Genomic DNA, 27,756 nt, shown 5'->3' with positions numbered 1-27,756 from the left:
GTATCTTTTGAATATCGGCTGAATATATTGTGGTTATCGGTGATCGGGCTGGGAATAGGTATCGACTCAAAAATCTTTTAATACTGTTACACTCCCCAATCCGTACCCCTCATCAAAAATATCGCAGTCAAACGTCAAAAACAGTCTCACTTTATTTCATCGAGTTTTCAAACACTGTGCGACAGCCGAGGCAGGCCGCCACTTAAAAATAAATATGTGTTCCACGTTTCACAGCAAAAATATTAAAAGAAACCCAATTACCAGACTGTACCAAACTTGATTTTTCAGCAGAAAAAGGCACGATTACTAAAACGTGATTGAATTGCTCAAGAATTGAAAAATCGTTTTCCTTAATTGGTCCAACAGTTTCGAATTTACGAGTTTGATGAAATAGGCACTTGCTATAATAAATTGAAACCACACGACACCGTATTTATCCTAAATTGCTCTAATAGATTCGAGACATTTTATTTTGTCAAAATAGGCACAGGCTAAGAGAAAAATAGGTCGTAGCTTAAAACTAATACCCCGCAATAGGTAGAAAGGCGAAAAAGACTAGCCCTAAACGGCCGATTCATTGATGGCCGTTTGCAGAGCGTCGCAAGACTTCTTGGCGTCCCCCAGAAGCATGGATGTGTTCTCTTTGTAAAAGATTGGGTTGTCGACGGCCGCGTAACCGACGCCCATGGTCCTCTTCATGACGATAACCTGAACAAAGCACACGAGACATTGCTAGATTGAAAGGCGTATTGTAAGGACCAAGATAGTACCAAGTAGTGGGTTCTCAATATGCAAAGCTAAAACTAGAACTACCGGTATGCAATTTTCAAAACTAGCAACCTACTCCATTTTCAAAAGTTGCAACTACAACCAGAACTACCCAATTTTCAAAACGAGTAACTAGATCTCGAACTACTGAATTTTCAAAATGCCCAATTACCAGGGGTGGTCAGTAACAAAGTACTTCTACTTTTTGAAGTACTTGAAGTAGATTTTTTCTACCCACACTACTTTTTAAGTAGTTATGATTTTAGACTACTTCTACTTCTACTTGACAGTTTTCAGTTTTGTAGGCACAAATAAGCGTAAAATACCTACTTACTTGTGAACCACCACTTCTACTTCTACTTGAGTAGAAATTCCGGCGTTACTTCTACTTCTACTTGAGTAGCGACGGTGACTACTTTGACCACCTCTGCCAATTACAACCAGAACTAGTCACTTTTTAAAACTAACAACGGCTAGAATCATAACTAATCGTCACTTTTCTGAAAGCGGAGCAACCCGGTTTTCAAAACTCACAACTTCAAGTAGAATTACAAACACCCGCCACTTTTCAGAAATCACCACTAGAACCAGAACCAGACATGGGGTAATCGATTACGACGATTACAGCATTTTCAAGTAATCGTAATCGCAATCGATTACATTCGAAAAAAATCCAAAGTAATCGTAATCGTAATCGACTACTTCCCATATCTAATCGATTTCTTTGTGAAAGAACGATTACTTTTCATTTGTACAATGAATATGACATTACCGAACATTCGTGAACAAGGAAGAGATGTTATACCAGGTTATTGATAGCGCGAACGGTTAATTTTCAAACGCCACTGCTCATTATTACGTCAGAAGTATTAGCTTTGCCCGTCCTTGCGTAAGAAGTATCCACACGTAGTAAATATATATTCGATGGTCATTGCTGTGTGATTGTCAGAACAGTGTAAGCCATACTGCATACCAGGTTATCAATACGCTCCAGACGCCACTACCTTGCAGCAAGATAATAATCACCACTCTGCCTAGTTTCAAATAGTAGCTTAAGTATTGATGTTTGGTTATGCTTAGTTAAACGCAGTTTGACCGTTGCTGCTTGGCGAGCAGTAGGCCTATCTACGTAGTATACGTATGTATTGTACGTACCCAGACAAAGATTTGAAATTTCGTACTCAAAGAAAACATTACGATGGTTAAAATCAACAGCTGCTGATATATATCATAACCGACCCGTTCTTTGCTGTTTCTCGTAACGGCAGCTTTCAGTATCTGTATTAAGTGTAAAGTAGAATTTTAGGTTCACTTTATCTTATTCTCATATGACTCTACTTGAAACGGGCGCCGATCGTTATTTCATAGTTCTTCACTCGAGATTTATACCTGTCGCCATGGCCATCCGCTTATACACCATGTTAGCGTGGGTTGTAGGCACAATCAGGACCAAAACAGCAATTCGTGCCCCACTCCCGACGTTGGTATTGGTAGGGTTGTAACCAAGTCACAATGTTCCGAGTCACAAGTCAATCGCACGAGTCAAGTCGAGTCATTTTCAATTCACCCCCCAGTCAAGTCCGAGTCCAAGTCAGCTAGTATATGGACGAGTCGGAGTCATGGTGTTTGGCTCGTGTGCGATGTCGCAAGTCGTTATATTCACAGAACAGTTTTAGATCAATCCGGTTCAACCACCTTTTTTCAACTCTACTCGAGTGATATAGAATGGCTCGTATCCATAATATCGTAATTTTCCTCAGTTTTCACCGTTTACGGGCCCTATTTCCAAGTATCAGGACTGATAGACGAAATACAAATAATGTGGTAACTTTACTATTCTTCGAAGTTACGTGGAATGTCTGTCTTGGCCGTTCTAGTCTCGAGTCATATGACTTAGCTCGAGTCATGCAAAATGACTCTAGTACAAGTCGAGTCAATACAAAAAATGACTCGAGTCAAGTCTAGTCACCAAAACATCGCGAATCGAGTCGAGTCATGACTCGAGTCATTACAATTCTGGGTATTGGGGCCCCATAGGGTGGTCAGTTTTCAAGTTGATCACTGAATTTCGTCAATGATATTGGTAATTACATTATATTGCTATTAATTCAGATTTACCGGTAGAGCTGGGGGCACGTAATTCATAATTATAGCATCTGGTAAGTTGTTATAATTACTTTATTTTATGTTGCTGATTCGTGTCCTCCCGTTTTTTATATAATCAAAGATACTGTAGTCGCCCAAACGTAGCAGACTAAAAAAAAACTTTCGCGAGACGCACACACAAATTGTCACGTCTTCATTCCTCCGTGAGTACCCCGGGTGGCATTTCCATTATTGGGGCTCAGATTGGAAGGAACGGACTATTCGTCACGCCCACAGAGCGCGGCTACTGGCAGCGGACACATACCAAAAGTTGTGGCACGAAGGTCATTCTTTGGTAGCACACTTTGTGGAGTTGTATGTTGGCCGAAATTGCATACGTCTTTTGGTGTGTCGTGGCGGAGCAATAACCGCCACCGAAATGCCTATTCCTATAAATTATGCTTGCTTTTTTTCTTGGGGGGGAGAGGTAAGAATTTCAAAATCAAGCTATCTAGAGACATTAAATCCCAAAGCTCGAAGAAAATTTTCAAGGTAATTAACTCTCTTGAAAATACTCCATAATAATTTATGTTGATTTACGAAATACTTTTGAGTCCCCTTGAAGCTCGCTCCCGGTCCTATTGGTAAGTTTGGGGTGTGGCAATTACGGACCTGGCAATGCCTGGCAATTACGGACCTGGCAATGCAAATCGTTGGGTGCGACGAATAGTCCTGCGTAGAGTTGGGCAATGGGTGCATTATGACGAAACAAGCAAATGACTATGATTTATAAAGAAAGTTGTTAACTCATTAGACCTTTTCATCGCAAGCCTTGTATTGTCTTCCAATATCTCTTCTGAAATTAGTTCCAAGAAGCAAAACAAATGTAATCGTGCGTAATCGTGATTTCTTTTGAAATGCAATCGTAATCGTAATCGACTACTTCCTGATTTTGCTGTAATCGTAATCGTAATCGTAATCGTAATCGCGGGATTCACAAGTAATCGTAATCGCAATCGATTACATTCGTGAAGTAATCACCCCATGTCCGACCAGAACTACCCACTTTTCAAAACTCCCTACTGCAACTAGAATTGCAAGTATTCACCAATCTTCATAACCCGCAACCAGCACTAGAAATACTCACTTTTCGAAATTTGCAACTAGAATTAGAGCTAGACTAACTGCCGTAAAAATCCGCAACTAACTGACTAAAGCACATCTAACTAGATGCAATTCCGAATCAGCTCGCTAATTGACAGCACTGCTAATTCGAATTACTGAACTGTAAACAAGCCAACAAATATTGAAGATAGGATCCGCATTTCAAATGGTTGGTAGTGTGAAATGGAATGGGTTTCGACCCCCTCCCCCCCCAAAAAAAACACCTCTGGCTACGCCACAATTAGTAGTGATGACTCTGAGTTAGCAATGTCCGCAAGAACATCACACAACATAACACCTGTGTCATGCTCCACGCCAAGTGTTGTCTAGTGGTTCGACAACTGAATTTCTCTCTAAATTCTCAATCAGACTAGAACTACTCACATAACTAGGCTGGTAGTTTGTACCAGTCAGGCAGAGACAAACGCAACTTACCTTCTTAGACTTCCATACTTCGAGAACCGGCATACCGGCGATGATGGAATTGGGGTCTTCCTGTGCGGCTGAGTTTACGGTATCGTTGGCACCCACGACAAGGACCAGGTCGGTTTCTGCGCACAAAACAACGAAAACGATTACATAAGAGCCTCACACTCAGAGTCAAATATTTGAATATCATTCACTATTACAGTATGAATAATATAATGCGGAAAGTTCAAATAGTATGTATCTTTTATGAAACCACAAAAAATATTGATCGTTCTACACCACATTGAACATGATTTGGTATTTTTTAATATCTTACTGCACGCTATGATTCTCATGGCAATTATGAGATTTGATCACGACTTGACAGGTATGTCATTTTCACTAACGTGTGTAGCTTTGTAATACATGTTTCGCATGCTGCCATACGATCCATCGAGATTTTCAGACTGTCGGCGGAAAATACATCAGAAACAATGAACCTTGAGAGTATAATTTCAGTTGAGAAGGTGGAAAATTAATCTCCCACTACTTGATTCGAATCATTGAAATTAATGCTCGATTCAGATTAGAGAACTCGAATGATAGTGCAAAGCCCTAGCCATAACAAATATATTCCTGTGATGTATATTGTGGTAAAAGCAATAAATCCGGCTGCTACATACCCGGGAAGTCATCGTTGATCTCGTCCATCTCCAAAACGACGTCGTAAGGGACGCCGGCTTCAGCCAGAAGCACGTTCAGCTGTCCCGGCATTCTTCCCGCGACCGGGTGGATGCCGAATCTAAAACACAATGGCGTCACGGCACGATAATAGGAAGGCAGATAACTAAAATCTGTGACTGCTATACTGGGAATATTCATCTATTTGTTACAGGTGCCAAGATGCAGCTTTTCTCGTTTATCTCATGTCCATAGCAATTGCTATAGAGCTGTTCAAGGGACTAGCAACTGTAAACTTTGATAAAGTATCAAAATTTTCAAATTATCATTTTTTGACTGGAAATGTTAACATGGTACCTCTGTTTTTATGTCACGGCCTATTCTCATCAAAAACTAGGTAAACATTACAAAATTTATATTTTACTGGGCATACCGTTAGTACTTTCTTCTACTGCGAAAATGTTCAATAGCGTTTTTCTCCATCGTAAAATTTCGTTACATTGCTTCTGCCTCTACAGTCACCGAAAATATGTAGGTATACCATGGTGAGTTATGGAACTTACGTAAAAATATTTGAATTTCTAAATTTTCAAATTGAAATTTCTCCAAGTTGAGTTGCGTATAAACGTCCGAATTTTAGCAACATGCAGGACTGTCCTAGTACTCCCTAAAACAGACGTTAAATAAAAAAATTTGAGGTACGGTATTTTGCGCGTTGGAGCACTATTTCTCTCGTCAAATCCAAATTCTGTGGGCTAGAACTACGACATGAGATATTTTGTTTACAGCATAGCGAAACCTAGCAGCTGTGAAAATTTCACTGTGATGGGGGTTGCCGTTTGCGAGATAGCGATGTTGAGTTGGTAGTCCCCTCAAGCTAGATGCCATATCTTTTGAATATCAACTTACAATATTGGGGTTATCAGTGAAAGGGCTAATTTTTGGTTTTATTGCTATCGACACGACTCTGATATTGATTGACATGTCATTTCGCTACCTGCAAACAAAGTCAGCACTCACACGAAACCAACCACAGCACTCACCTGACATTTTTGCCAGCCGCCGTCAATTTGGTGACCATGTCCGCGATCGGGTACTGTGCCTTCGCCACGCACAGGCCGTATCCTGTGTGAATAACAGATTCAAATACTCGTCTCCATTATCCTGTGTGAATAACAGATTCAAATACTCGTCTCCATAACGGGAAATGGCCCCTTTGAAATCAGATTTACAAACATATGAACCCTAAAGGGTAGCAGGTTCAATTGCCCATCGTCGTTTCATATCTCATCAGCATCTCATCACACAAAGGAACTACATATCAGCAATTGAAGATAGGTATGGAAAATACATGTAGTCATTCGATCCTGCCTCCCTTGCCTCCTCTGACCACGCGTAGCTGGCCCACCGCTAACAAATGCATCCCACAGACTCTGTGGTGCATTTCATCAAACTATTGAATAACAAAAAGGTAAAACTAACAACCTGGTACAATGATGATGTTTTCGGCGTCCCTGATCAATTGCGCAGTGTCGTCGGTAGAAACCTCCGTGTGAGTACCGGTGATCTCCATGGGCTTTCCTGACCCCGTGCTTGAAGTACCGAACCCTCCCAGGATAACGTTGGCCAGGGATCTGTTCATGGCCTGTTTGAAAGCAGAGCGAGAAAATTATTATCCAACATTACAACTCCAATACATAGATAGATTCAAATGTTTTGTCGCACTAGTGAAAATCCAGCACAGACAAGCTGAAAACTATGGCCCAGATCTGAGCATGAACTTGGATAATGAATATATTTTGACTGGATTGGGGTCAAATTTGGAATTCATGAAATTTCTTCAATAGTCAAGCAACATTCAAACAAGCGTTAATCATGTCAGGACTAGGAGATGACAAGTATTAAATTTTGGATTTTAATTCAGTGCTGCTACTCCCGTGCAATGACCAGTAATCCCCCAAATGACAACTGAATTACACACTTGAACTATCTAAAGCAAGAGCAGAAAATGAAAGTCTAAAAAAGAAGCCTACTCAAGTACTTTTGAAAGAGATTTGGATGGTGCAATACTTTTGAAATGGGAAAACGCATCTGTGCTGTAACGAAAAATGATTTGACGGCACAACACTACGCTTGCTCGATACGATACTTAACTCAAACCCAATCCCCCAAAATACTTTCCAATTTACACAAGCTGAAATACAGTCACATTTAACAATTTCGTCACGAGAACGGACAAATGACAATCGCAGCGCAAGAAGCCTAACTTGCTCGAGTGCTCCAAAAAAGCAGAACCAATCCATTACCGACTGTTTCACACACGATGAAGTATTACTCACCACACACATGATATAAGACAAGATAGCACCGGACGATCCGATAAGAGCACCGACGATTGTGAGCAGGTTGTTATCGAGCAAGAAGCCTTCCGCACAGAGAGCCCATCCCGAGTAGCTGTTCAACACGGTGATAACGACGGGCATGTCCGCCCCTCCGATGGCCGCAGTCAAGGTGACACCCTGTTTCGAAATGAAATTTCAAACGTCAATAACAGATGTGTACAAACTAGCAACCAAGTTGTTCAATGGTCAACTAACTAATGTAGTAGTTGTAACTTTGAACAGTTGGATGATTCTAGTTCTAGTTGTGCAATTTGAAAAGTGAGCAGTTCTAGTTCGAGTTCTTGTTTTAGTTCTAGTTCTGGAATTTGAAAAGTAAGTAGTTCTAGTTCTAGTTCTAGTTGCATCTTTTCAAAAGCGAGTACTTCAAGTTCTAGTTCTAGTTCTCAAAAGTGTGTAGTTGAAGTTGTATTTTTAGTTCTAGTTACGAGTATTGAGAAGTGATTAGTTCTAGTTCTAGTTGCAACTTTTCAAAAGCGAGTAATTCAAGTTCTAGTTCTAGTTCTAAAAAGTGTGTAGTTTTAGTTTTAGTTCTAGTTACGAGTATTGAAAAGTGAGTAGTTCTAGTTCTAGTTGCAACTTATCAAAAGCGAGTACTTCAAGTTCTAGTTCTAGTTCTCAAAAGTGTGTAGTTTTAGTTCTAGTTACGAGTATTGAGAAGTGATTAGTTCTAGTTCTAGTTGCAACTTTTCAAAAGCGAGTAATTCAAGTTCTAGTTCTAGTTCTAAAAAGTGTGTAGTTTTAGTTTTAGTTCTAGTTACAAGTATTGAAAAGTGAGTAGTTCTAGTTCTAGTTGCAACATTTCAAAAGCGAGTACTTCAAGTTCTAGTTCTAGTTCTCAAAAGTGTGTAGTTTTAGTTTTAGTTCTAGTTACAAGTATTGAAAAGTGAGTAGTTCTAGTTCTAGTTGCAACTTTTCAAAAGCGAGTACTTCAAGTTCTAGTTCTAGTTCTCAAAAGTGTGTAGTTTTAGTTCTAGTTACGAGTATTGAAAAGTGAGTAGTTCTAGTTCTAGTTGCAACTTTTCAAAAGCGAGTACTTCAAGTTCTAGTTCTAGTTCTCAAAAGTGTGTAGTTTTAGTTTTAGTTCTAGTTACAAGTATTGAAAAGTGAGTAGTTCTAGTTCTAGTTGCAACTTTTCGAAAGCGAGTACTTCAAGTTCTAGTTCTAGTTCTCAAAAGTGTGTAGTTTTAGTTTTAGTTCTAGTTACAAGTATTGAAAAGTGAGTAGTTCTAGTTCTAGTTGCAACTTTTCAAAAGCGAGTACTTCAAGTTCTAGTTCTCAAAAGTGTGTAGTTTTAGTTCTAGTTACGAGTATTGAAAAGTGAGTAGTTCTAGTTCTAGTTGCAACTTTTCAAAAGCGAGTACTTCAAGTTCTAGTTCTAGTTCTCAAAAGTGTGTAGTTTTAGTTTTAGTTCTAGTTACAAGTATTGAAAAGTGAGTAGTTCTAGTTCTAGTTGCAACTTTTCAAAAGCGAGTACTTCAAGTTCTAGTTCTAGTTCTCAAAAGTGTGTAGTTTTAGTTCTAGTTACGAGTATTGAAAAGTGAGTAGTTCTAGTTCTAGTTGCAACTTTTCAAAAGCGAGTACTTCAAGTTCTAGTTCTAGTTCTCAAAAGTGTGTAGTTACGTAGTTCTAGTTACGAGTATTGAAAAGTGAGTAGTTCTAGTTTTGCAAGTTGGTTGGGGACCGATAGTTCTAGTTCTACCTGCGAGTATTAAAACGCGAGTACTTTTAGTTTTAGATCTAGCCGCGAGCTCTGCAAAGTGAGTAGTCCTAGTTGAAGTTGCGCATTTTGAAAAACAGGAAGTTTGTACAAGTCTGCTCCTATAGCACGTTTAGAGTATTAATAATACTAGGACAAAATACGAAGTCTCCGAACCATACTCACCATAATAGTGGAAAGAGTGGCGGTACTCCCGAGAGCCATCAGTCCCGTTGTCATCGAGGGGTCCATCATGTACGGCACGATAGGCAGGAAACTGCCGGCCAGGAGGCCCGCATTGATGGCGTGCCGTCCAGGCAGCAACAGGGCGGCCGAATTGAGAACGCCTGAAAAGTCAATCCTGCGTTATTACCCCTGTTAAAGTATACAGTGAAATCTTGACATTAATGTGATACATCGTCAATAAAATCAGTGAATCATGGTATCTGCAAACATGTTTCAAAGTGATTTTTTTTCACACAAACCTGTCTCCGAAAAACACACATGTTTGACACTGACAATTTATTGTAGCTCGTACACTAAAAGTACAGATAACTAACCTACAGATAGACGTTCAACATGGGACTGCATGGTTGCCCAACAAGATAGGCATTGTTGCCAACAATCCGATCCCCTTAACAGGTCATTGTATTGCGGCGCTGATCTTGTTCGCAAAAATGAGGATTTTAAACTTTCAAGGGCAATTTTGGAGTAAGTTGCAAGGCCGTAATCCGATTTGAATTTATATTTTCGGAGTTAGTGCGAAACTGCAACCATGTAGCAAGCCACAAGAATCCCATAACTGCTTACTGAGCTACCAGAACATGCTATGTGTCTCTGGTTGGTCAGCCATGCAGTTAGGTTAGACTTCTACAAACTGCCAATCTAGTTGACCATCAACGAACTAATATTTTTAAGTATTTCCCGTTCCAGTTGCTAATTTTGAACAATGAATAGTTCTACGTATTTAAAAAGTGTAGTTGCAGAACAATTAGAAAGCACTTGCCGTGAATCGTGATAAGATAACGGTGTCTGTCGTGTGATGTTTTTGAAGCCATTGCTAGCTCAAAGTCATCACTTCTGACAGAGGTGTAGTGCAGCCTGAGGGGCGAGTCTTGTGGGGTCAAAACCCTTCCCATTTCAGACGCAAAACTGAAGTTTATCCTGTATTCTGGTAGTTCGCCCTGACAGATTTTTCAGTAATTTGTTGCAATTATGTTCATACAGAACCTGGTAGGATTCCTTTTGAAATGCCGATTCTATCTCAAATATTTCTTAGCTCATTTGCAATTCAGTGATTTGTATTATCGGTGCCGCCAAGCAGAAAGATGCTGCAGAATTGATTCTGGTCAGTTGCGTTTCATTTAGTTACGGATTTCAAAAGGTCGTTAGTTCTAGTTGCTGGTTTTGAAAAGCGAGTAGTTTGACCTCTAGTTCTAGTTACAAGTTCTGTAAATGTGGATAGTTCTATTTGCGCATTTTGAAAATCCTCTCGGTAACATATTCCGCATCCCACTGTAAGTTAGTTCTCTATAGCCCGACCCCCAAAAGTCACCCGTACATACCTTGCAGTTTTCCATACGCGATCAGCGACCCGCTGAAAGTCACCCCGCCGATGTACGTCCCGAGATACGCCACCACCTTGATAATATCGCCCATCACGTTAGTAGCCAAATGGGGCTGTTCGATCATAAACTCCGCTATGCAAGTCATAACCGCAGCCAGCCCGACCAGGCTGTGAAACGCGGCGACCAGCTGGGGCAGGTCCGTGATCTGGATCCTTTTCGCTATTACCGCACCAATGCTGCCTCCTACTGCCATAGACGTCAGCATCTGTCCAAGGAGGGCCGTGTCCGGGTTGAGGTTGCCCAGAGTGGCTAAGATGCCACCCGAGACACCGATCATGCCCAGTGCATTACCGATTCTGGCGGAGGACTGCTGGGAGAGTCCGGCCAGAGCGCCAATGCAGGCCAGGCCCGATGCAAAGTACATCATCTGCCGAGAAAAAATGTGGAATATTCAGCTCAGCTGGCTGCTAGGATTTGGAAAGAGCTGAGTTTGTCAGCTATTCCCCAGTAGATTAAAATTATCATTATTGCCACACACATTTTCCATTTAGATTCAAATTAGATTGGGAAAAATCAAATACCGGAGTGATATGGCTGTGTACAGTATCAGGCTATACACTATGATGTCATGAGAGTATGAATGATGCGTAAAGTTAAAATATGTAGGCTGTATTCGATCGCAAAGAAAATTATGCCAGTTCTATACCACGTCATTGATGACTTGGTATTTTACGACCATTTTCCGATCTCATTGCACTTTGTGACAATGCCGTGGGCTGGTCACGACTTCACAGATATGAATTTCCACTAGCGTGCATAGTGGGGCTGTTCAAAAATAACGTCTTTCCCCGATTCCAGCGATTCACTGATCAAATTGTCAGGCTACCCTAAAATTTTTTCAAATTTATCGCAGTTGAAAGTTCTGGATTTGCATTGACGGTGGGTAATCCCAGAATTTTTAATGTAAAACTCAAATAACTTCGCTTCTACGGGTTGGAATCGAGTCAAATTTGTTTTGCACCATTTTTGAAGACAACTCAACAATTTCATGGGGTTGACAGAAAAATTTGAAAATGTTTTATTAAATTATTATATTATATTATTATATTTAAATTGGCTCTGCGGTGGCTCATACTTGTTAGAATTGAACAAAATTTTGTGTGGAGTGTTTTTTAGGGTAACCTGACAATTTAATCAGTGAATCACTGGAGTCTGGAAAAAAAAGTTATTGTTGAACAGCCCTAGTGCATAGCTTTGTACTACGTGTTTCGAATACTGTGATACCATCAATCGAGTACTAAAATCATTGTGCGTACTGCCTAGGTCTAGTTATCACGCAGAACATGGCTCTTTAATGCTTCTCCATCCCTATCAGAATTCATTTTCAGTGACATGGAGCTGAGTATAGTTCTTAGAATTACCGCAGCCCATGCAAAAATACAAAAATCTCGCAGACCAGCTTTTTAATACAAACCTGATGCAAATGATCGTAGCCGTTCATGAACCCGTATCCGTAGGCGCCCAGATACGCCGACCCGGCAATGCCGTACAGGTAGTTGTATTCGGGCGGGTCGGTGGGCCGCTTGAACATGTCCAGCATCCTCTGCGTCACGATGAAGCCTCCGATGATGTTGATCGACGAGATGAACGCGGACGCCGCCGCCAGAGCCTGACAAAATCACACGTTTTACAGATTTGAATTGTTCAATACACTCCTATAATTACGTCTTTTCAAAAACTTTTAAATAATTACCAAAAATACAATATTTTTTTCAAAACACTGGCCTAATTTATTTAAAAAATATATTTTATCATTTAATTTTAGGAGCACTTCGAAAAATTCTCAAAACACTCTTATATTTTTTGAAAAGACTCCCATAAATTCTTTCTAACACTCCCATGATCGGTTTACTTACAACTTAATCTTTTATTATACTCTATCATATGTTTAAAAACGACAAGCCTAAATAAAAACACTCCCAAACAACCGTTCTTTAGAAGCACTTCCCCAATTATTTTAAAATCACTCTATCATATTTTTTTTCAAATTACTCCGACTCTTATTATTTTCTTTCAACACTCATATTTTGTTCAAATACCCCGTAATTTCATTATAAATAAATTGTAAATTTTTTCATCAAACATTGCCGTAATTTTACATAAATTTAAAAACGCTTCCATAATTCTTTGCTAATGAATCAAAACGTTTTTAAAACACTCGTATACCCTTTTAAAAAAAATCAGTCCCATTAGAAAAAATATTCCCATTACTTCATATGCACTTCGTACTCACATAAGGGGTCTGCTCCACGTTGTTCTGTCCCATGAGCGCAATGCCACCCACGGCGGTCAGCCCAGAGATGGCATTGGTGACCGACATGAGCGGCGAATGCAGAGCGGGCGACACTCCCCACACGGTATGGTAGCCGACGATAACGCTCACCCCGAAGGTGGTCACCATCTGGGTGAATGCCGGGGTGGGCGAAAGCATGCCCAGACCCACGAGACCGCCGAATCCTAAAAAGAAAGCACATCACGGTCACGGGGTGTAAACTAGAAATTGGAAACTAGTAAACTTTTAGCTTTTTCGTATTAGATTAGAACTATACTTGCAGTCTTTTCCAAATTAGTTTAGAATAAAATTATAGACACAGCACACAGTTATTTCCTAATTAGACTATAATTAGAATTACTGAATTAGCAAAAACGTGGATATTGAATTAATTTACAAATTAAAAAGTTTAGTTAATGTTAAATGTCTGTACAATAGGGCTGTTCAAAGAAAACTTTTTCTTGAGATTTCACTGGCTACTTGATAAAATTGTTAGGTTGGTTAAAACAACGCTGCACACCAACTTTGGCTCCATTCCAACCAATAGAAGCAAAATTATTGCAGTAGAATAATTTCCAATTCCATGATATTATAATAAATTACACTGGTCAACAAAATTAAAAAAATTTTCATAGGCAGAACATCTGAGAGCTGTTTCTGGGGTTTGTGAGGTTGCTGACTACGAATATACCATTCGTTTTGTCAGATTGGCTCTTCGTCAGAAGATATTTATACCCCTAAAAAAGTCCAAAATTACTGTATTTACCCTTAAATATTTCACTTGCTAGGAAGAAAATCGTAGTTTTTTCTAATTTTACACTGCGCATAAATAACAAATTGACTATGAAGAACCCTCATGTCATTCTCAGTCATTCTATCAATATTAACATGGCATGATGCGAAATATTTGTTTGTCTAAAAACCAGTTTGTCAAGCCTGAAAATTGTGCTTTTGCACAACGAAAATACATCTTCTCCTGTATCAATTGGTCATTCTACCAAGATTAAAGAGGAGTATAAAACTATAAAATTTGTCCTTGGAAGGCTTAATTACAATACTCATATGCGTCACCTTTCTTTTGACAGGTAAATTGATAATTTTCCACTGAGTCAACAAAGTGGGTATACCTAGTAACCATATCAAATGAGAAGCTTGAATCTGGTAATTGGTATATTCGAATACCGATGAAAGATTTCAATTTCACATTAAGAAGGAGTTCACTGCATGTAATTTCTCCCAAGATGTAGTAAATAAAACTTTTTAGATGATCATAAAGCACCCAACCACAAACAGTTGGTCCGAAAATTCATATCTGCATATCGAACACTTGAGCACAAACATGAGCATAAAAGTTCACTTCCTGTTCAGAAATCTTGATATATTTCCCAATCATCTTGTTGATTAGCAAGGGGACAAGACATCAGAACAAGACATCAGAACAACAACAAAAAAGATATCAAGGCAGATGAGATGAACAATTGAACATATTATGTCAGACCATTGCCGCAACCTTTCAAGAAACGGCACTAAAGCTTACAGGCGAAAATCTTACAAAAAAACAATTGTGATTTAAAATCGATCAAAAATATTAAATCCCAACCGATTATTTCAAATTTACAATGGGTGGTTGACGTAAAACCGATTGAATTAATGCCACGTTATTTGAGTATCTAGGTAAATACCTATGTACACGACTGGAGTTTATTTATGTACATTGTACATGATATCCGTGAAAATCTGGAATTATGATAAATCTATTACCCCTAAATATAGTGCTGTTGCTGTATTTTGATTTAAAAGAGTCTTTTGCGTGTAAAAATAACAAGTAGATTGATTTTCTAAACTTTATAGTACGACTGAGCCGATTTGATATCTAGTCATTACCGCGAAAATGGGAGATTTTGGTCAAAATATCCCCATGGGTTATCTCCACAACAAGAGCCAATTTGAAAAAACTAAGGTCATATTCGGAATCAGTGCCCTTCAGAACCCCCAAAACCACTATTACTTTGTCTGCCTAAAAATATGTGTTGACCAGTGTTATCAAAGAGTTAGCCACTGTAAATATTATTTTTTTCTAATCCAAATTTTTCTACTGTAATAACTTCACTTAACAAAACAGAATCCATACGTTATGACTCTTATGAGCACGGAAGTCTTTACACAAAGGCTGACGCTTTTATTTTGAGCGCGAGACACGCAGAAATCAGCATTATAAAAAAACAGAGAAAGATGACAAATAGCAACCATCAGGTCGACTTGGAATGAACATGTTCAAATTTCATCCCAAGGACATCCAAAGCTAGTTAATAATTGAAAATGTTCGATTTGATAAAGCCATCAAAGCACACATTGCTGAAGTAACTCAATAAAATACTTGATCAAGGCTTGGCAAAATCGAGTGCCCGAGTCATCCGATTCTAATCGAGTATTAGTCTTCCAGTTTAGCATTCCGGTATTTATTATGATGTCATAAAAGTATGAACGATGTGGAAAGTTCGAATGCGCACCTTTCATGCGGCCACAAATAATATGATCCAGTTTTACATGATATTGAAGATCATTTTGAATGTTTTCGACTATTCCTATTTCATTGCACTTTGTGACAATGCTGTGGGTTGACATGACTACACACAGATATGACAATTTCATTCTCATGAGTAGCTTTGTATTACGTTTCGTGTGCTGCAATTCCTCTAAAATGAGGTTGAAAGTGGAAAATAGCATGGGAAATCTAATTTTTGTAGATAAATTTACTCTTAGTAACAAGGATCGTATCATTTCAGCACTCTAAAAAGCATCGTTCCTTATTTATCTCGAATCATTACAATACTTCTTCCAGATTCGAGTGTTGTGTACTACTCTTCATATACAATTTAAGAGCACTTTAGAATATCATAGATGGAAAACTTTTCAACACGGGCTATTAATAGTTACAATTCTACAGTTGGAATGCGGTACTATTCATACACACTATCAATTCAGATTATAATCCAAAGTACAGGAGTACAACCTACGAGTTTAGCACAGGCAGGTATCGGGTAAGCTTACCTATTGTCAAAATACATGTGGCGACATAATAGCGAAACACAATCCCACAATATAGAGACAATGGTGTCGGTTCAAACCTGTCGTCAATAGCGCATTGTTCTTCATTGTTACGCTGAAATTGCTGGGTGGCTCGACGACCACAGGTTCTGGCTTTGGCGCCGGTGGTTTTGGTGGTTCAGGCATCGTTTTAGGTGGCGGAGGTGGAAAAGATATGTTGCCTTCGTTGACCACGCAAGATCCCCGAACCTACAATGCAGATATAGGGTGGATTTGGACAGCATATATATTCCTCAATCCTTATTACAACATTATCATGTAATGATGATTGACTGTATTTCGAATAAAATCAAAAACATAATAGATCACTAATCTTTTTTTTTTATTCCAGGATGTGTGATGCTATTCATAGAAAGTAACTGCTACAGTCTACAAAAACTAAAACCGAATATATTGTACTTTATATAGGAGTATTGTGAGAGGCAGTATGCATTGAAACAGTCTTTGACATCGAGTTTTTACATCACAGACATAATTAATATCGAATATGAAGATATCTATGAACTCGTGTGAGCATTTTTGAGCAACAGCTATGTCGAGAAATAAACCACAACGGTCTAGCGCTAATAGAACAGAAAATATAGCGCTTTATGTGAGACTGATCAGAGTGGTCTAGGACAGTGGTCTCAACCGCAGGTCAGAGGTAAATTTCCTGCCCGTCCGCCAATTATATTAGAATTTTATAACTCAATTCTGATATGCAAGAAGTTGGATGCTTATCCATTTATTTGAGTAATAAAACATCATATTTATAATTGAATTATAGCAGTTTGGAACTTGCTTTTCGGCATGTTGCCCTAACATAGAGTATGGTCTACTTTGAATGTATGTCACTTGTCACAATGATGCAAATATTGTGCAGAATTGTTTGTAAGTAGCCTACAACCCATTTTAAACAAGTTATATGTGAAAGCTACCGAGACTTTTAAACAAATTTCGTTACATTTCTGCAGTGCCATCAAGTGACACTTGCCAGTATATTTGAGGCTATAGAAAACATTTCTTTCAAAGGGTACGAAGCAATTGCAATCACAAACAAGTTAGTGGTCTTAAACAGGACATCACTAGCTTCCCTTACAGAAACTTCAACAGAACCACATATAAATATATGATATAAAAAAGTAGCATTAAATGAAGTTTCCAATATTACATTAGAGTTACACACATTTGTCATATTCAAATTTACGATTGATTTTGATTCCTGAAGGTTGTATCTGAAGACAATTGTATTTACAATTAAGTTTATGATATACTCACCACATGATCAATATTTCCGTGGTCGTATTCCTCCTTGTACTCGTAGTTGAAGATCTCCTTGTCTGTGCTCATGCCTTTGATGAGTTTCACCATGTTGTTCGAAAACAGTGTTGACGACACAGTCGGCAGCTGGCTCGGCAAATCCGTGTAACCAATCACTTTCACACCCTGTCAAGTTGGAGTATTGAAAATTCAGAATTTTTTACAAAATCAACATATTGCAGCAAACAATACGTTCATATTGTTTAATTTATTCCACTGGAAGCTTTTTGACTGGCTCTCTTTAGCAGTGAACACCAGTAAATGAGGTTAACCAAGTTCGAAATAAAGAATTTTGTCGTTGTGACGTAATAATGACAAGTACACAAGTCGCGAACGGCAGTAAACAGTGCACATATTGTTTGCTGCAATATTGAAGTTCTGTACTTCGAAAAGCCTATTAAAATCAACATAGGGACAACATACATTGTAATCTATTCAACTCAAAGAATTTTTGTCCATTTCTTATCAAGAGTCAACCACACAATAACAAGCATAATAATATTTCTAATTAAAACCAATTTGGAAACTTAGGACATAACAATATAATAACTTTAAATTCAAGTAAGCAGTAATTATAACTATGCAGTCGTCATTATTGAGCTAACTACCACCTACCCTGACAACCTAGTTTACTCGACAAATATTCAAAAGATATGCCATCTAGCTTTCTAAATCTTCATCGCAATTATCTGAACAGCTTTGCTATTTATAGGCACGAAATAAACTAGAAAGGCCGCATCCGAAAACCTGCAAGATGTAACAAATATAATGATATTCGCTACCTGGCATTCCCAAATTACAGCTCTCTGACTACACTTTCTGTGACATCACGAAGATTGCTAATATTTTTTACCTCTAATGGCCAAAATTGATCATTCTTTAAAAGTGAGATATAGACTCGATATTATCGGCAGAGACCAAGGGTCAGGGTCTAGTCATAACAAACAAAACGTGTCACACAATACACTGAAAAAGGTTGAACAATACATATTAACCTAATGAAATATCTCAAGATTGTAAAGCCACCCCTTATGTCGACATAAATCTGGATTACCTTGTGTTCAATCATTTCCCCGGGTCGTGTGACGTCACAATTTCCGCCGGCTTCAGATGCCAGGTCCACGATGACCGAGCCGTCCTTCATGGATTCGACCATGGCCTGCGTGATGAGCTTTGGCGCGGGTTTGCCTGGACAGATGCGAGGATGCATTGAGAAACTTGCCGGAATATCGACAATCGTTGGAAAATTTGACAGCTTAAATTTTAGCGTGAAGCGTTCATGTAACAGAAGACCGAGATGCATTGGCACCAGAAGCTAATTTTCAGTAGGTATGCAGGCGCGATGACGTCATGACACGACATAATTGACAAACGTACAGTTTATATGCAGAATAATTACTATTAGACCGACTCGCAAGCGTTGAACACCCCCAATAGTTCAGCAGTAATACGTTCATGTGAGCGATACAGCGTCTTCTTGCGTGTATATTTAACTCTATAATCGTTCATCCGTTCACAATGACGTAATCATGCTTCATACTTCGAAAAAGCAACTTGACTTGAATTATGACTTGACTCGTGACTTGACTCGACTTGACTCGAGTCCCCTCCGAAAATCGAGTACCTTGACTTGACTCAATGACTCGTGACTCAAAGGTAGTGACTTGATCTCAACACTGGTACGTGGCGACAAAATTACGATACTATCAAGAAGGCGTTCACCCAGCCGAGACAAAAAGGGTTGGAGAAAAAAGATGAGGTTTGAAAAATTCCCAATTTACCAAGGTAGCATCCATTTATTAGGGTTAAGTACGTATCAGGCTATCATATACGGATCAGATAAGCTTGCTCGTGCGGATGAACTTACCGCAAGCATCATGTACATTGTACATATATAAGCACCACTTTTGTAGGTATGCTATAACCACTAAGAGAAACGCATCAGATTACCAGTGTGATGCATGTCAGCAACAACCGCTCCATATTCCCTACAAATGAACACAAGTTGATTGTCGCTAACTGAATACACTTTGCTGAATCGAGTGACGCAAGCCCAAAGCACATGGAAATCAAGGTCTTTATCATTGAGGTCGCATTCAATTGACGTGTCGCAATTTGCACATACAGCAGCGGCATGTAAACGTAAATACAATCACCATCTGTGCAGTTACATGCCAAAAGGAACGGTGGATATGTCGCATACCCAGCATAACTGCGTCTATGCCTATGCAACTTCAACGACATGCCAAAACTATTGCTGAATTTCAATGTACAAACCGGGAATGAGGGCAGTGGTAATAATGATGTCGACATCTTTGGCTTGTTCGGCGAAGAGAGCCATTTCGGCCTCGATGAATTCTTTGGACATTTCTTTGGCGTAACCTCCGGTGCCCTCGCCAGACTCTTCTATCTCGACCTGCAAGGTAGGGGCATCGTCAAAGAGTAGCCTAGCTTGTTTCGGATAGAACACAAAAACGGCAGTCTTGAGCACAATCATTCGAAATATAACAATTAGATGGCGGGAACATGTGCTTCTTGAGTCTACGAGATTCTGTATGTCATTTCATACTGCTTTAGACCAGATGTCAAACCCAATTTGGGTAGAGGGTCGCATTCACACATTTGATTACTTTTGAGCAAGACCAGTTCCAAACAGTAAAAAGCAAGTGCCAGAAGTCTAATGATGTCAAAATGGTACCTCTAAGTCAATGCCTTCGTTCCTAGTGGGATGCTTTGCTAGCAAGCCTGCATGTACTATATAATATTACCCATCTTCAGATCTCTATTCTAGAAACACCTTTGTTGGCAAACAATGGAATTAGAAATATTACAATGAACGGCCGATTTATGCCAACTATAAACTGCTGAAACAATGGCTCTCATTTCATGTTCCTCTTGTTTTGTTTGTGTTACGTTGTGGGCCCTGCCATTAAACTATGAGAAACACAGCTGGTTTCAGATGTATACGCACAGATGCTTCTAATTTGGTGTCATTAGCCTGCAGAAAATTAGCAATATTCCCAAATAAGATCATAATTATGGCTACGCAGTACGGCTGTTCGAAAAATAAACTTTTTTTCAGATTTCACTGGCTACTTGATGAAATTTTTAGGTTGGTGAAAACAACGCTGCACATCAACTTTGGCTCAATTCCAACCAGTACAAGCGATTTTCTTGCAGTAGGAAGTTTTGAATTTATCATGAAAAAATCAAAAAAATAAATTTTCAAAATTTGTCTGTCAATCCCACGAAATTGTTAGGCTGTCAGTAGAGCTGATGCACACCAACTTTGGCTCAATTCCAACCACTTGAAGCGAAGTTATTGCAGTAGAAAAATTTGGATTTGAATAAAATAGTATTTACGGTGGCTAACTCTTCAATTATTATAAAATCATTAAATTGGAAAATTTTTAACTGCAATAACTTCGCTTCTAGTGGTTGGAATTGAGCCAAATTTGGTGTGCATCATCTCTACTGATAGCTCAACAATTTTATGGGATTGACAGAAAAATTTTGAAAATTAATTTTTTTGGTTTTTCATGATAAATTCAAAACTTTCTAGTGCAAGAATCTAGCTTCTACTGGTTGGAATTGAGCCAAAGTTGGTGTGCAGCGTTGCTTTCACCAACCTAAAAATTTTATGAACTAGCCAATGAAATCTGAAGAAAAAGTTTTTTTCGGATAGCCACACAGGTTATTCCAACTTGGACTAGAACTAGTATTATATCAAAACAGTTTTTTTTTCATAATAGATTAGGATTAGAATGACAGTTACAGTTATTTTTTCTAAATTATATAAAAATTACAATTATTGAATTTGCAAAAACTTAGAATTTGAATCAGGTTAAGTTCATATCAAATCATATTTCATTATCACAAGACTCAGAATAACAAATGTCTGTACAGCAAGCTCGGCTTGTTTCGCATTATACCAGGGGTCACCAACACGCGGGCCCACGAGGTCATATTTTGCGGCCCGCGACTTGATTTGAGATTTTGAAAGAAAGCTAAGAAAAACATTTTGAAATGCTGAAGTTTACAACAGTTTCAACATATTGTTGTTGTTGTTGTTTCAAAATAAGCTATTTTCCTGTGCCCAGCATCACTATTCGTCACTAGCTAAAACGTCTTTGGCGATGGAAACAGCATTGCAACGAGGGAGAATAATCAGCTGATATGAATGGGCTGGGCATATTGCCTTAACGTGCAATGGCCAAACACTGCCAAGACTGAGACGCTTGGAGAACGGCATATAGTGCAGTGGTGTGCACCTCTAGTAGCGTGAAATCATCTAAAAGGGGCGCGGAGCTGCGATGAATTGAAAATTTTTCCGCGCTCGGCGCGAGTTACATGACATTCATATTTTGTGTGTAATCCGGAATTCTTATTGTAGAATTCTCTCATCAACAGTCATAACTTTCCATGCCATCAAACTATCCTTTGGGGTTGCTAGCATTCTGGTTGCATTTTGTGATATGACGATACGGGGAGAGCGAAATTTTTCAATATCACATAGAGGGGCGTGTCTAAAAAAGTTTAGAGTAACACTGGCGTAGGGCTTCCCCACAAGATCGAGCTTTACGTGGAGGTGGTCTTTCAGCTAGTAACGTATCTCGCTAGCCCTAATATCGATTCCTTAGTCGCTGAAAAGCGTTTTCATGTATCGTGCACAGCTCAGAGTTCAAAATAAAATGAAATTGATGATTAAATTTTTTGTTGTATTTGTATTCCTTTAATATAATATTACTTCTTTTGCCTATGTTAGGTAGTACGGCGTTGTACTAACGTAGAGTTTTAAAACGCGGTTGCCTGGTTTATATCGATATTGAATTCATGCGGCCCGCGGCCGCTACGAAATGTGAAAAGTGGCCCGCGACCTGTTTTGAGTTGGCGACCCCTGCATTATACTGTTCTCCTGAAGCATTTTCAGGAACACCGCAAATTAGATTAGAACTAAAATGAGAGAATAGAAAGTAGAAACAGTTCACGAATTAGATTACAGGCATTTCACTTTAATTAGTCTAATTAGCAGGGTTGTAACGACTCGAGTCGCGATCTTTTGGCGACTCGACTTGACTCGAGTCATTTTCCTAAAATAAAAAGTGACTCGACTCGAGTCAATTTATGTATTGACTCGACATGTACTCGAGTCATTGCGCATGACTCGGACAAAGTCATATAGCTCGAGACTGGTTCTACTAAGACCGGCATTTCATTGTAATTTCGAAGAATAGTAAAGTTATCACACTATTATTATTTTGTCTATCAGCACTAGTAGGCTACTTGAAAATGATACCAGAAACTGTTAAAAGTGAGGAAAATTAGTAACTTATGAATGCGAGGCGTTCTATATCCCGAGCAGAGAGGTAAAAAGTGGGTTTCACAGGACAGTAACTCGGAACGGAACAGTCAACACAATGACTTGGACTCGGACTCGAGTCAAAACACTATGACTCGGACTCGACCCTCTACTCCGTGACTTGGACGCGGACTTGACTCGGTGGTGAATTGAAAATGACTCGACTTGACTCGAGTCAAAACTATAAAAGTGGGATTGTCTTGTGACTCGGAACCTTTTGATTTAGTTACAACCCTGCTAATTAGACTTAGAACAATCTAGCTGTCCAAGCCTGCTCATATGCAAAAAGGCCCAGATCTTACAGAGTCTGTACAAAGTCTGTCATAAAGTACACCAACACGAAAAACACACCTTCAAAGGCTCTGCGCCCAGAGATTTGAATTGCTCCAACGCAGCTTCCCTAGTATCGAACCCTCTCACGATAGCTCCCATCGATTTCGCGGTTCCCGCAGCCGCCAGACCGGCCACGCCACCGCCTATGATGAGGACCTGCAAAGTATACCGTGTTGCAACCCCTGCCGAATTAAACTTTGCTCAAATCCAAGCGTTATACCTTGGCAGGGGGCACTTTGCCGGCCGCAGTAATCTGCCCGGTGAAGAACCGTCCGAAATTGTTGGCGGCCAACACCACAGATTTGTAACCCGCGATGTTAGCCATGGAGCTGAGAACGTCGTAACTCTGTCAAAAAATAAAAACTCAATTAATAGAAGTTGGATTTGAAGAGACTTGTTGGGAGTACGGACTTCAACATAGAATTAAATAATATTTTTATTGCAAAATATACCTGCAACACTTTCGGCTGACAGTCGTCAGGGTTAATTCTCAGCAACTAGCAGAGATTTGAAAAGAACATTTTATATTAATTCAATTCTCGACTAGTCGCTGACGATTACCCCTGACGAGTGTCAGCCAAGAATATTTGGGTTTATTTCAATATAAATTATATTATTCTATACTGACGTTCTGTACCTCCAAGACATTCACAGTTCTTTTGAATTCTCTACTAGTTGCTGACGATTACACCTGACGAGTGTCAGCCGAAAACATTCGAGTTTATTCCAATGTCAATGTAGTAGGCTGTGAATTGTATATTGAATTTCTGTATCACCCCAAGATACATCCAAAGTTCTTTTGAATTCTTTACTAATTGCAGACAAGGCTGATCGTGAAAAAAAATAAAAAATGACATACCTGTGCGATGGTAACTCTAGGGACCTGATCCATGGCGAAAACCGTGGCCTGTTTCCCCGCTAATTGCTGCAATAAATCGGGGTTCTGCGCCGGGTAGATGTTGCTGAACAGTGTCGCTTTGTCTTTCAAGAGAGACACTTCGTCGTTTGAAGGCGCTCGGACCTGGAAACACAATATTTCAGAAATCACTGGATAATTCGGGGATTCTTAAATCCTTGGGGTGTCCGCAAACTAGTTCCAAGGGGTCCGTGACCAGGTCAATGTTGAAGCTACCACTAAAAACCCCAGAATGTGGACATTGTCCAAAATATTTGCCCGAACTTTGACCTTAACTGATTGTGGCATAGGTAGCTCTTCAATTAGTATCATATTCCCATTTAATGTCAATGAAGGCCATTGGCGAAAGTAATGCCCTTTTTCAGTCTTCAGGTAGCTCAAAGTGATGCCACTTTATTTTAGTTCATCTGCCCAGATTTATGCTCTGATTTTTGTGAAGGTATCCTAGAATAAATTCGTCCACACAACCTACCAAAATAATTCAGGGTACGGTGCTTAAAAATAATCCAAGATCCCATAGGACGAGCGAATAACTCGAATATAATTCAACTATTTGTCAGATCTAAATAATCAATACATATTTGTTTCTTAGAACGTGCAAACTATTAATTATATTAATATGTATTGCATACAACGGAGAGCCTCCAAAGCTCAGTGGTTGGAGAGCTGGACTTGCAATCCATGGGCCCAGGTTTAAATCGTATCGTCAGCCATCACCCGAAGATCCATTCGCTAACAATCAAAATCCATACCAGTGCAAGACTCAAGCCGAGTAAAATGGGTAGTCCTAGAGTGGGGTCAGTCAAACTCATGGTAAAATTAAATGAGCAACCAATGAAAAAATCAAAGGACGATAATAACGTGTCACGCAAAAAAGGGATCTAGCTATTTTGGAATCAAAACACCTGCCACATGGGTATCAACTGACATTTTACATGTAGGCTACCAGTATACAGTTATCACGCATTGACAGGTCCACATAACACCTAGTTTCCGGACAGCCTTTATTTACTGAAACCGGACTTACCTTCAAGACTATATCCGATCCAAAAACGGCCGGTTTGTCCGAGATTTTAGCGCCCGCGCTCGTGTAATCGGCGTCGGAAAACTTTGCCATTTCCCCGGCCCCCTTTTCCACTTGCACCCCGAATCCCATTTTGACCAAAGTCTGCACGCCGGCGGGCGATATCGCGACACGCTTTTCATTTTGAAAGCTTTCCTTCGGCACGCCGACCAGGATGTCTGGGTAAGGTTTGCCTGAAAAAAAGATGGTGTGATTCTTACTGGGTTGAAACCAAGTCACAAGAGAATTTTACTAATGTAATTTTAACTCCAGTTAAGTCAAGTCAATTTTAATTCAGCACTAGTCAAATCTGTGTCATAAACTAACGGGGTCAAGTCCGAGACATAGTGTTGACTTGAGTCATTACGTTAGCTTTACAATTTCGAATTAAGTCATATTCAACCAACTTTTTACGACTCAGCTCGGGTGACATTGAATGATGTGTGTTCAAAATCTACTAATTTTAATAACTCTGAACAGTTTCATGCTCTACTTTCAAGTACCAATACTGATAAACGAATCACCAATAATGTGGTAACTTTACTACTCTTCGAAGTTGCAATGAAAAGTCCGTCTCGTTACTCCGAGTCTCAATGACTCATGCCCAAGTCGAGTCATCGAGCAAGTCAAATTGACTCAACGCACATTCAAACCAAACGAATCCACCGCGCATGATTTTAAGCCATGCAATTTGTACAGTGCAGATTGACAGGTCAAACTCGGTTTGATAATTTGTCTTGCATACTAGCATGATTACTCAATACTGGTGAACAGAGTAGCCTAAAGGTTGATTTTGAGAACTAACAAAAATACTGAATAAAGAAGCTAGTGTACGGCATGCAATAAGCCACTTTGCTCATTTCGTAGAACCACTTTTTTCACCGACTACCATTATTTAGTATTGAAGCTGTCCAACAGATTTCGGCTGACGAGTTGCCATGCGTGGGTCATACTTTCATAGATTGCTGCAGGTAAACAAAGATTTACTGGCCGGCTGCAGCTCGCTGGCGGGGTGAATTTTGGAGAGCCCTGGCCTAAATATATATATACGGTATCTCGTGTATTGAAAGTAATAAAATGCAAAAATAAAAACTCTCTCGGTTCGAGTGTCAGTTGTTTTGAATTGCTAGATCCCCACAAGCCCTCACTAACAACTTATGGGTAAACAAACAGCTTCAACTAAAAAAGCTTATTAGCGAATAAATAAGCTGCGTCTGAATACACCTGACGCACACCTACTGTGAATAAATATTTATTATTGACAAACCCATCCAGACCTAAGGGTCAGATTGAAAAAATCCAAAAATAGGCGTCTCTGGGAGACTGAATAATTAAAGGATCTCAGTCAATAGCACATCCATGTCAGCCTATATAGTTGTTGATGATGGCGCTGATCCATCATAACCAAAACAAACAACTTCATTGCATGTAATGAGTCTTGGGTGTGCGAACAAATTGTTTATTTCATCGTATCATAAACTGAACCCAAGGTTAGAGTCTGAAATTCATTTATGAATACTCACTAATATTCTATATAATAATGAATTAGTTTTTAACTGAGAATTATATTATATAGGCTATATTCTCATATTCCAAGAATTAAATTTACTATAAGATCGTATCGCTACAAAATTTTGATTAGTACAGTTATTGTTGAATTGTTTGAAACCAGAAAGTTATGCGGCTCAAAATTCTTTACGGGTGATGTATTTTAGACATGAAATTTCAACCTTGTGTCACACATCAATAACTTGTTGCCCGCTATGCAGGCTTATCAAATATGTGATGGTCTCGAAAATCATAATATGAGAGATATAAACGTCGATCGAACAGTACCTTTTTGTAAGCGCTTGGAGCTTTGGTTGAATGAACGTCTACAAGAGTAGTTGTAGCTATTCCTCAAGGTCGTGGGTCCTCTTAGGTGTGAATTACGGGTCGCTAACTTAATCAATCCCGACATTTTTAGAATTAGGATTGACCAAGACTACAATTTTATGAAACGATACCTAAAATGGAATAATATATTCATAATGAAATCATACCAGCACCCGCATATTTTCAGCTGACACTTGTCACTTGTCAGGGCCTCAGGCAGGGGTAATCATCAGAAACAATTATATCAAATACGACGTATGAAAAGATAGGACGGTGTCGAAGCGACTTGGAGTACGGTAGTCTATGGAATCAGACACCCACCTTGGCCTCAGAGGTGATGTAAAGAGGAGGCATGCATACTGAATGAAAAGTAAGAGAAGAAATAGAAAAAAGCAAGCGACAAAAATGGGGTGGCATGTCACAGAAGGCGAGATTGACAGGTCAGGTGGTGGTCCGGTAATCTTGAGGATGGACTAGTATTCATTTAGTAGCAATTGCTTGTATTTGGATTTGAATGTGGATATGCTCGTCGACTGTCGGAGTCGGAGGGCCGGCCGGACCTCGGAATCAATCATTTCAAAAGTGCAAAAGTACAACACACGCATCGCGTCCACGTCGTTTAAATATTATATGATCAACCGAGGAGATCATCGCTCTATCAAATGACCTGACGTGTGGAACAGTATCCCGCACCCGCAG

General features: G+C 39.3%; 1 protein-coding gene and 1 long non-coding RNA gene across 2 annotated transcripts in view; one reads left to right on the top strand and one right to left on the bottom strand.

Annotated features, from left to right (window-relative positions):
* The window catches only part of LOC145437866 (uncharacterized), a 430,122-nt gene that overhangs the window by 180,899 nt on the left and 221,467 nt on the right, over positions 1–27,756 (top strand). The gene's annotated exons all lie outside the window — the stretch shown is intronic.
* On the bottom strand, positions 135–27,220 carry LOC145437844 (NAD(P) transhydrogenase, mitochondrial-like). Its single transcript, XM_080315183.1, has 19 exons — positions 27,019–27,220; positions 25,147–25,376; positions 24,063–24,224; positions 23,424–23,549; positions 23,222–23,359; positions 19,789–19,927; positions 18,566–18,699; positions 17,470–17,637; positions 16,233–16,401; positions 13,066–13,289; positions 12,247–12,441; positions 10,770–11,199; positions 9,391–9,551; positions 7,446–7,625; positions 6,592–6,751; positions 6,150–6,231; positions 5,109–5,227; positions 4,453–4,568; positions 135–708 (listed from the first exon to the last, which is right to left on the bottom strand). The coding sequence occupies exons 1-19, from the start codon at positions 27,140–27,142 to the stop codon at positions 562–564; spliced, it is 3,204 nt and encodes a 1,067-aa protein (XP_080171309.1). The 5' UTR covers positions 27,143–27,220; the 3' UTR covers positions 135–561.

This window comes from Botryllus schlosseri, chromosome 4 (genome assembly GCF_051294905.1).
Source record: "Botryllus schlosseri isolate E-star chromosome 4, Bs_hap1, whole genome shotgun sequence".
NCBI classification, from domain to species: domain Eukaryota; kingdom Metazoa; phylum Chordata; class Ascidiacea; order Stolidobranchia; family Styelidae; genus Botryllus; species Botryllus schlosseri.
Note: the sequence above shows the minus strand (reverse complement) of the source record. Positions and strands in the feature narration are given on the sequence as shown.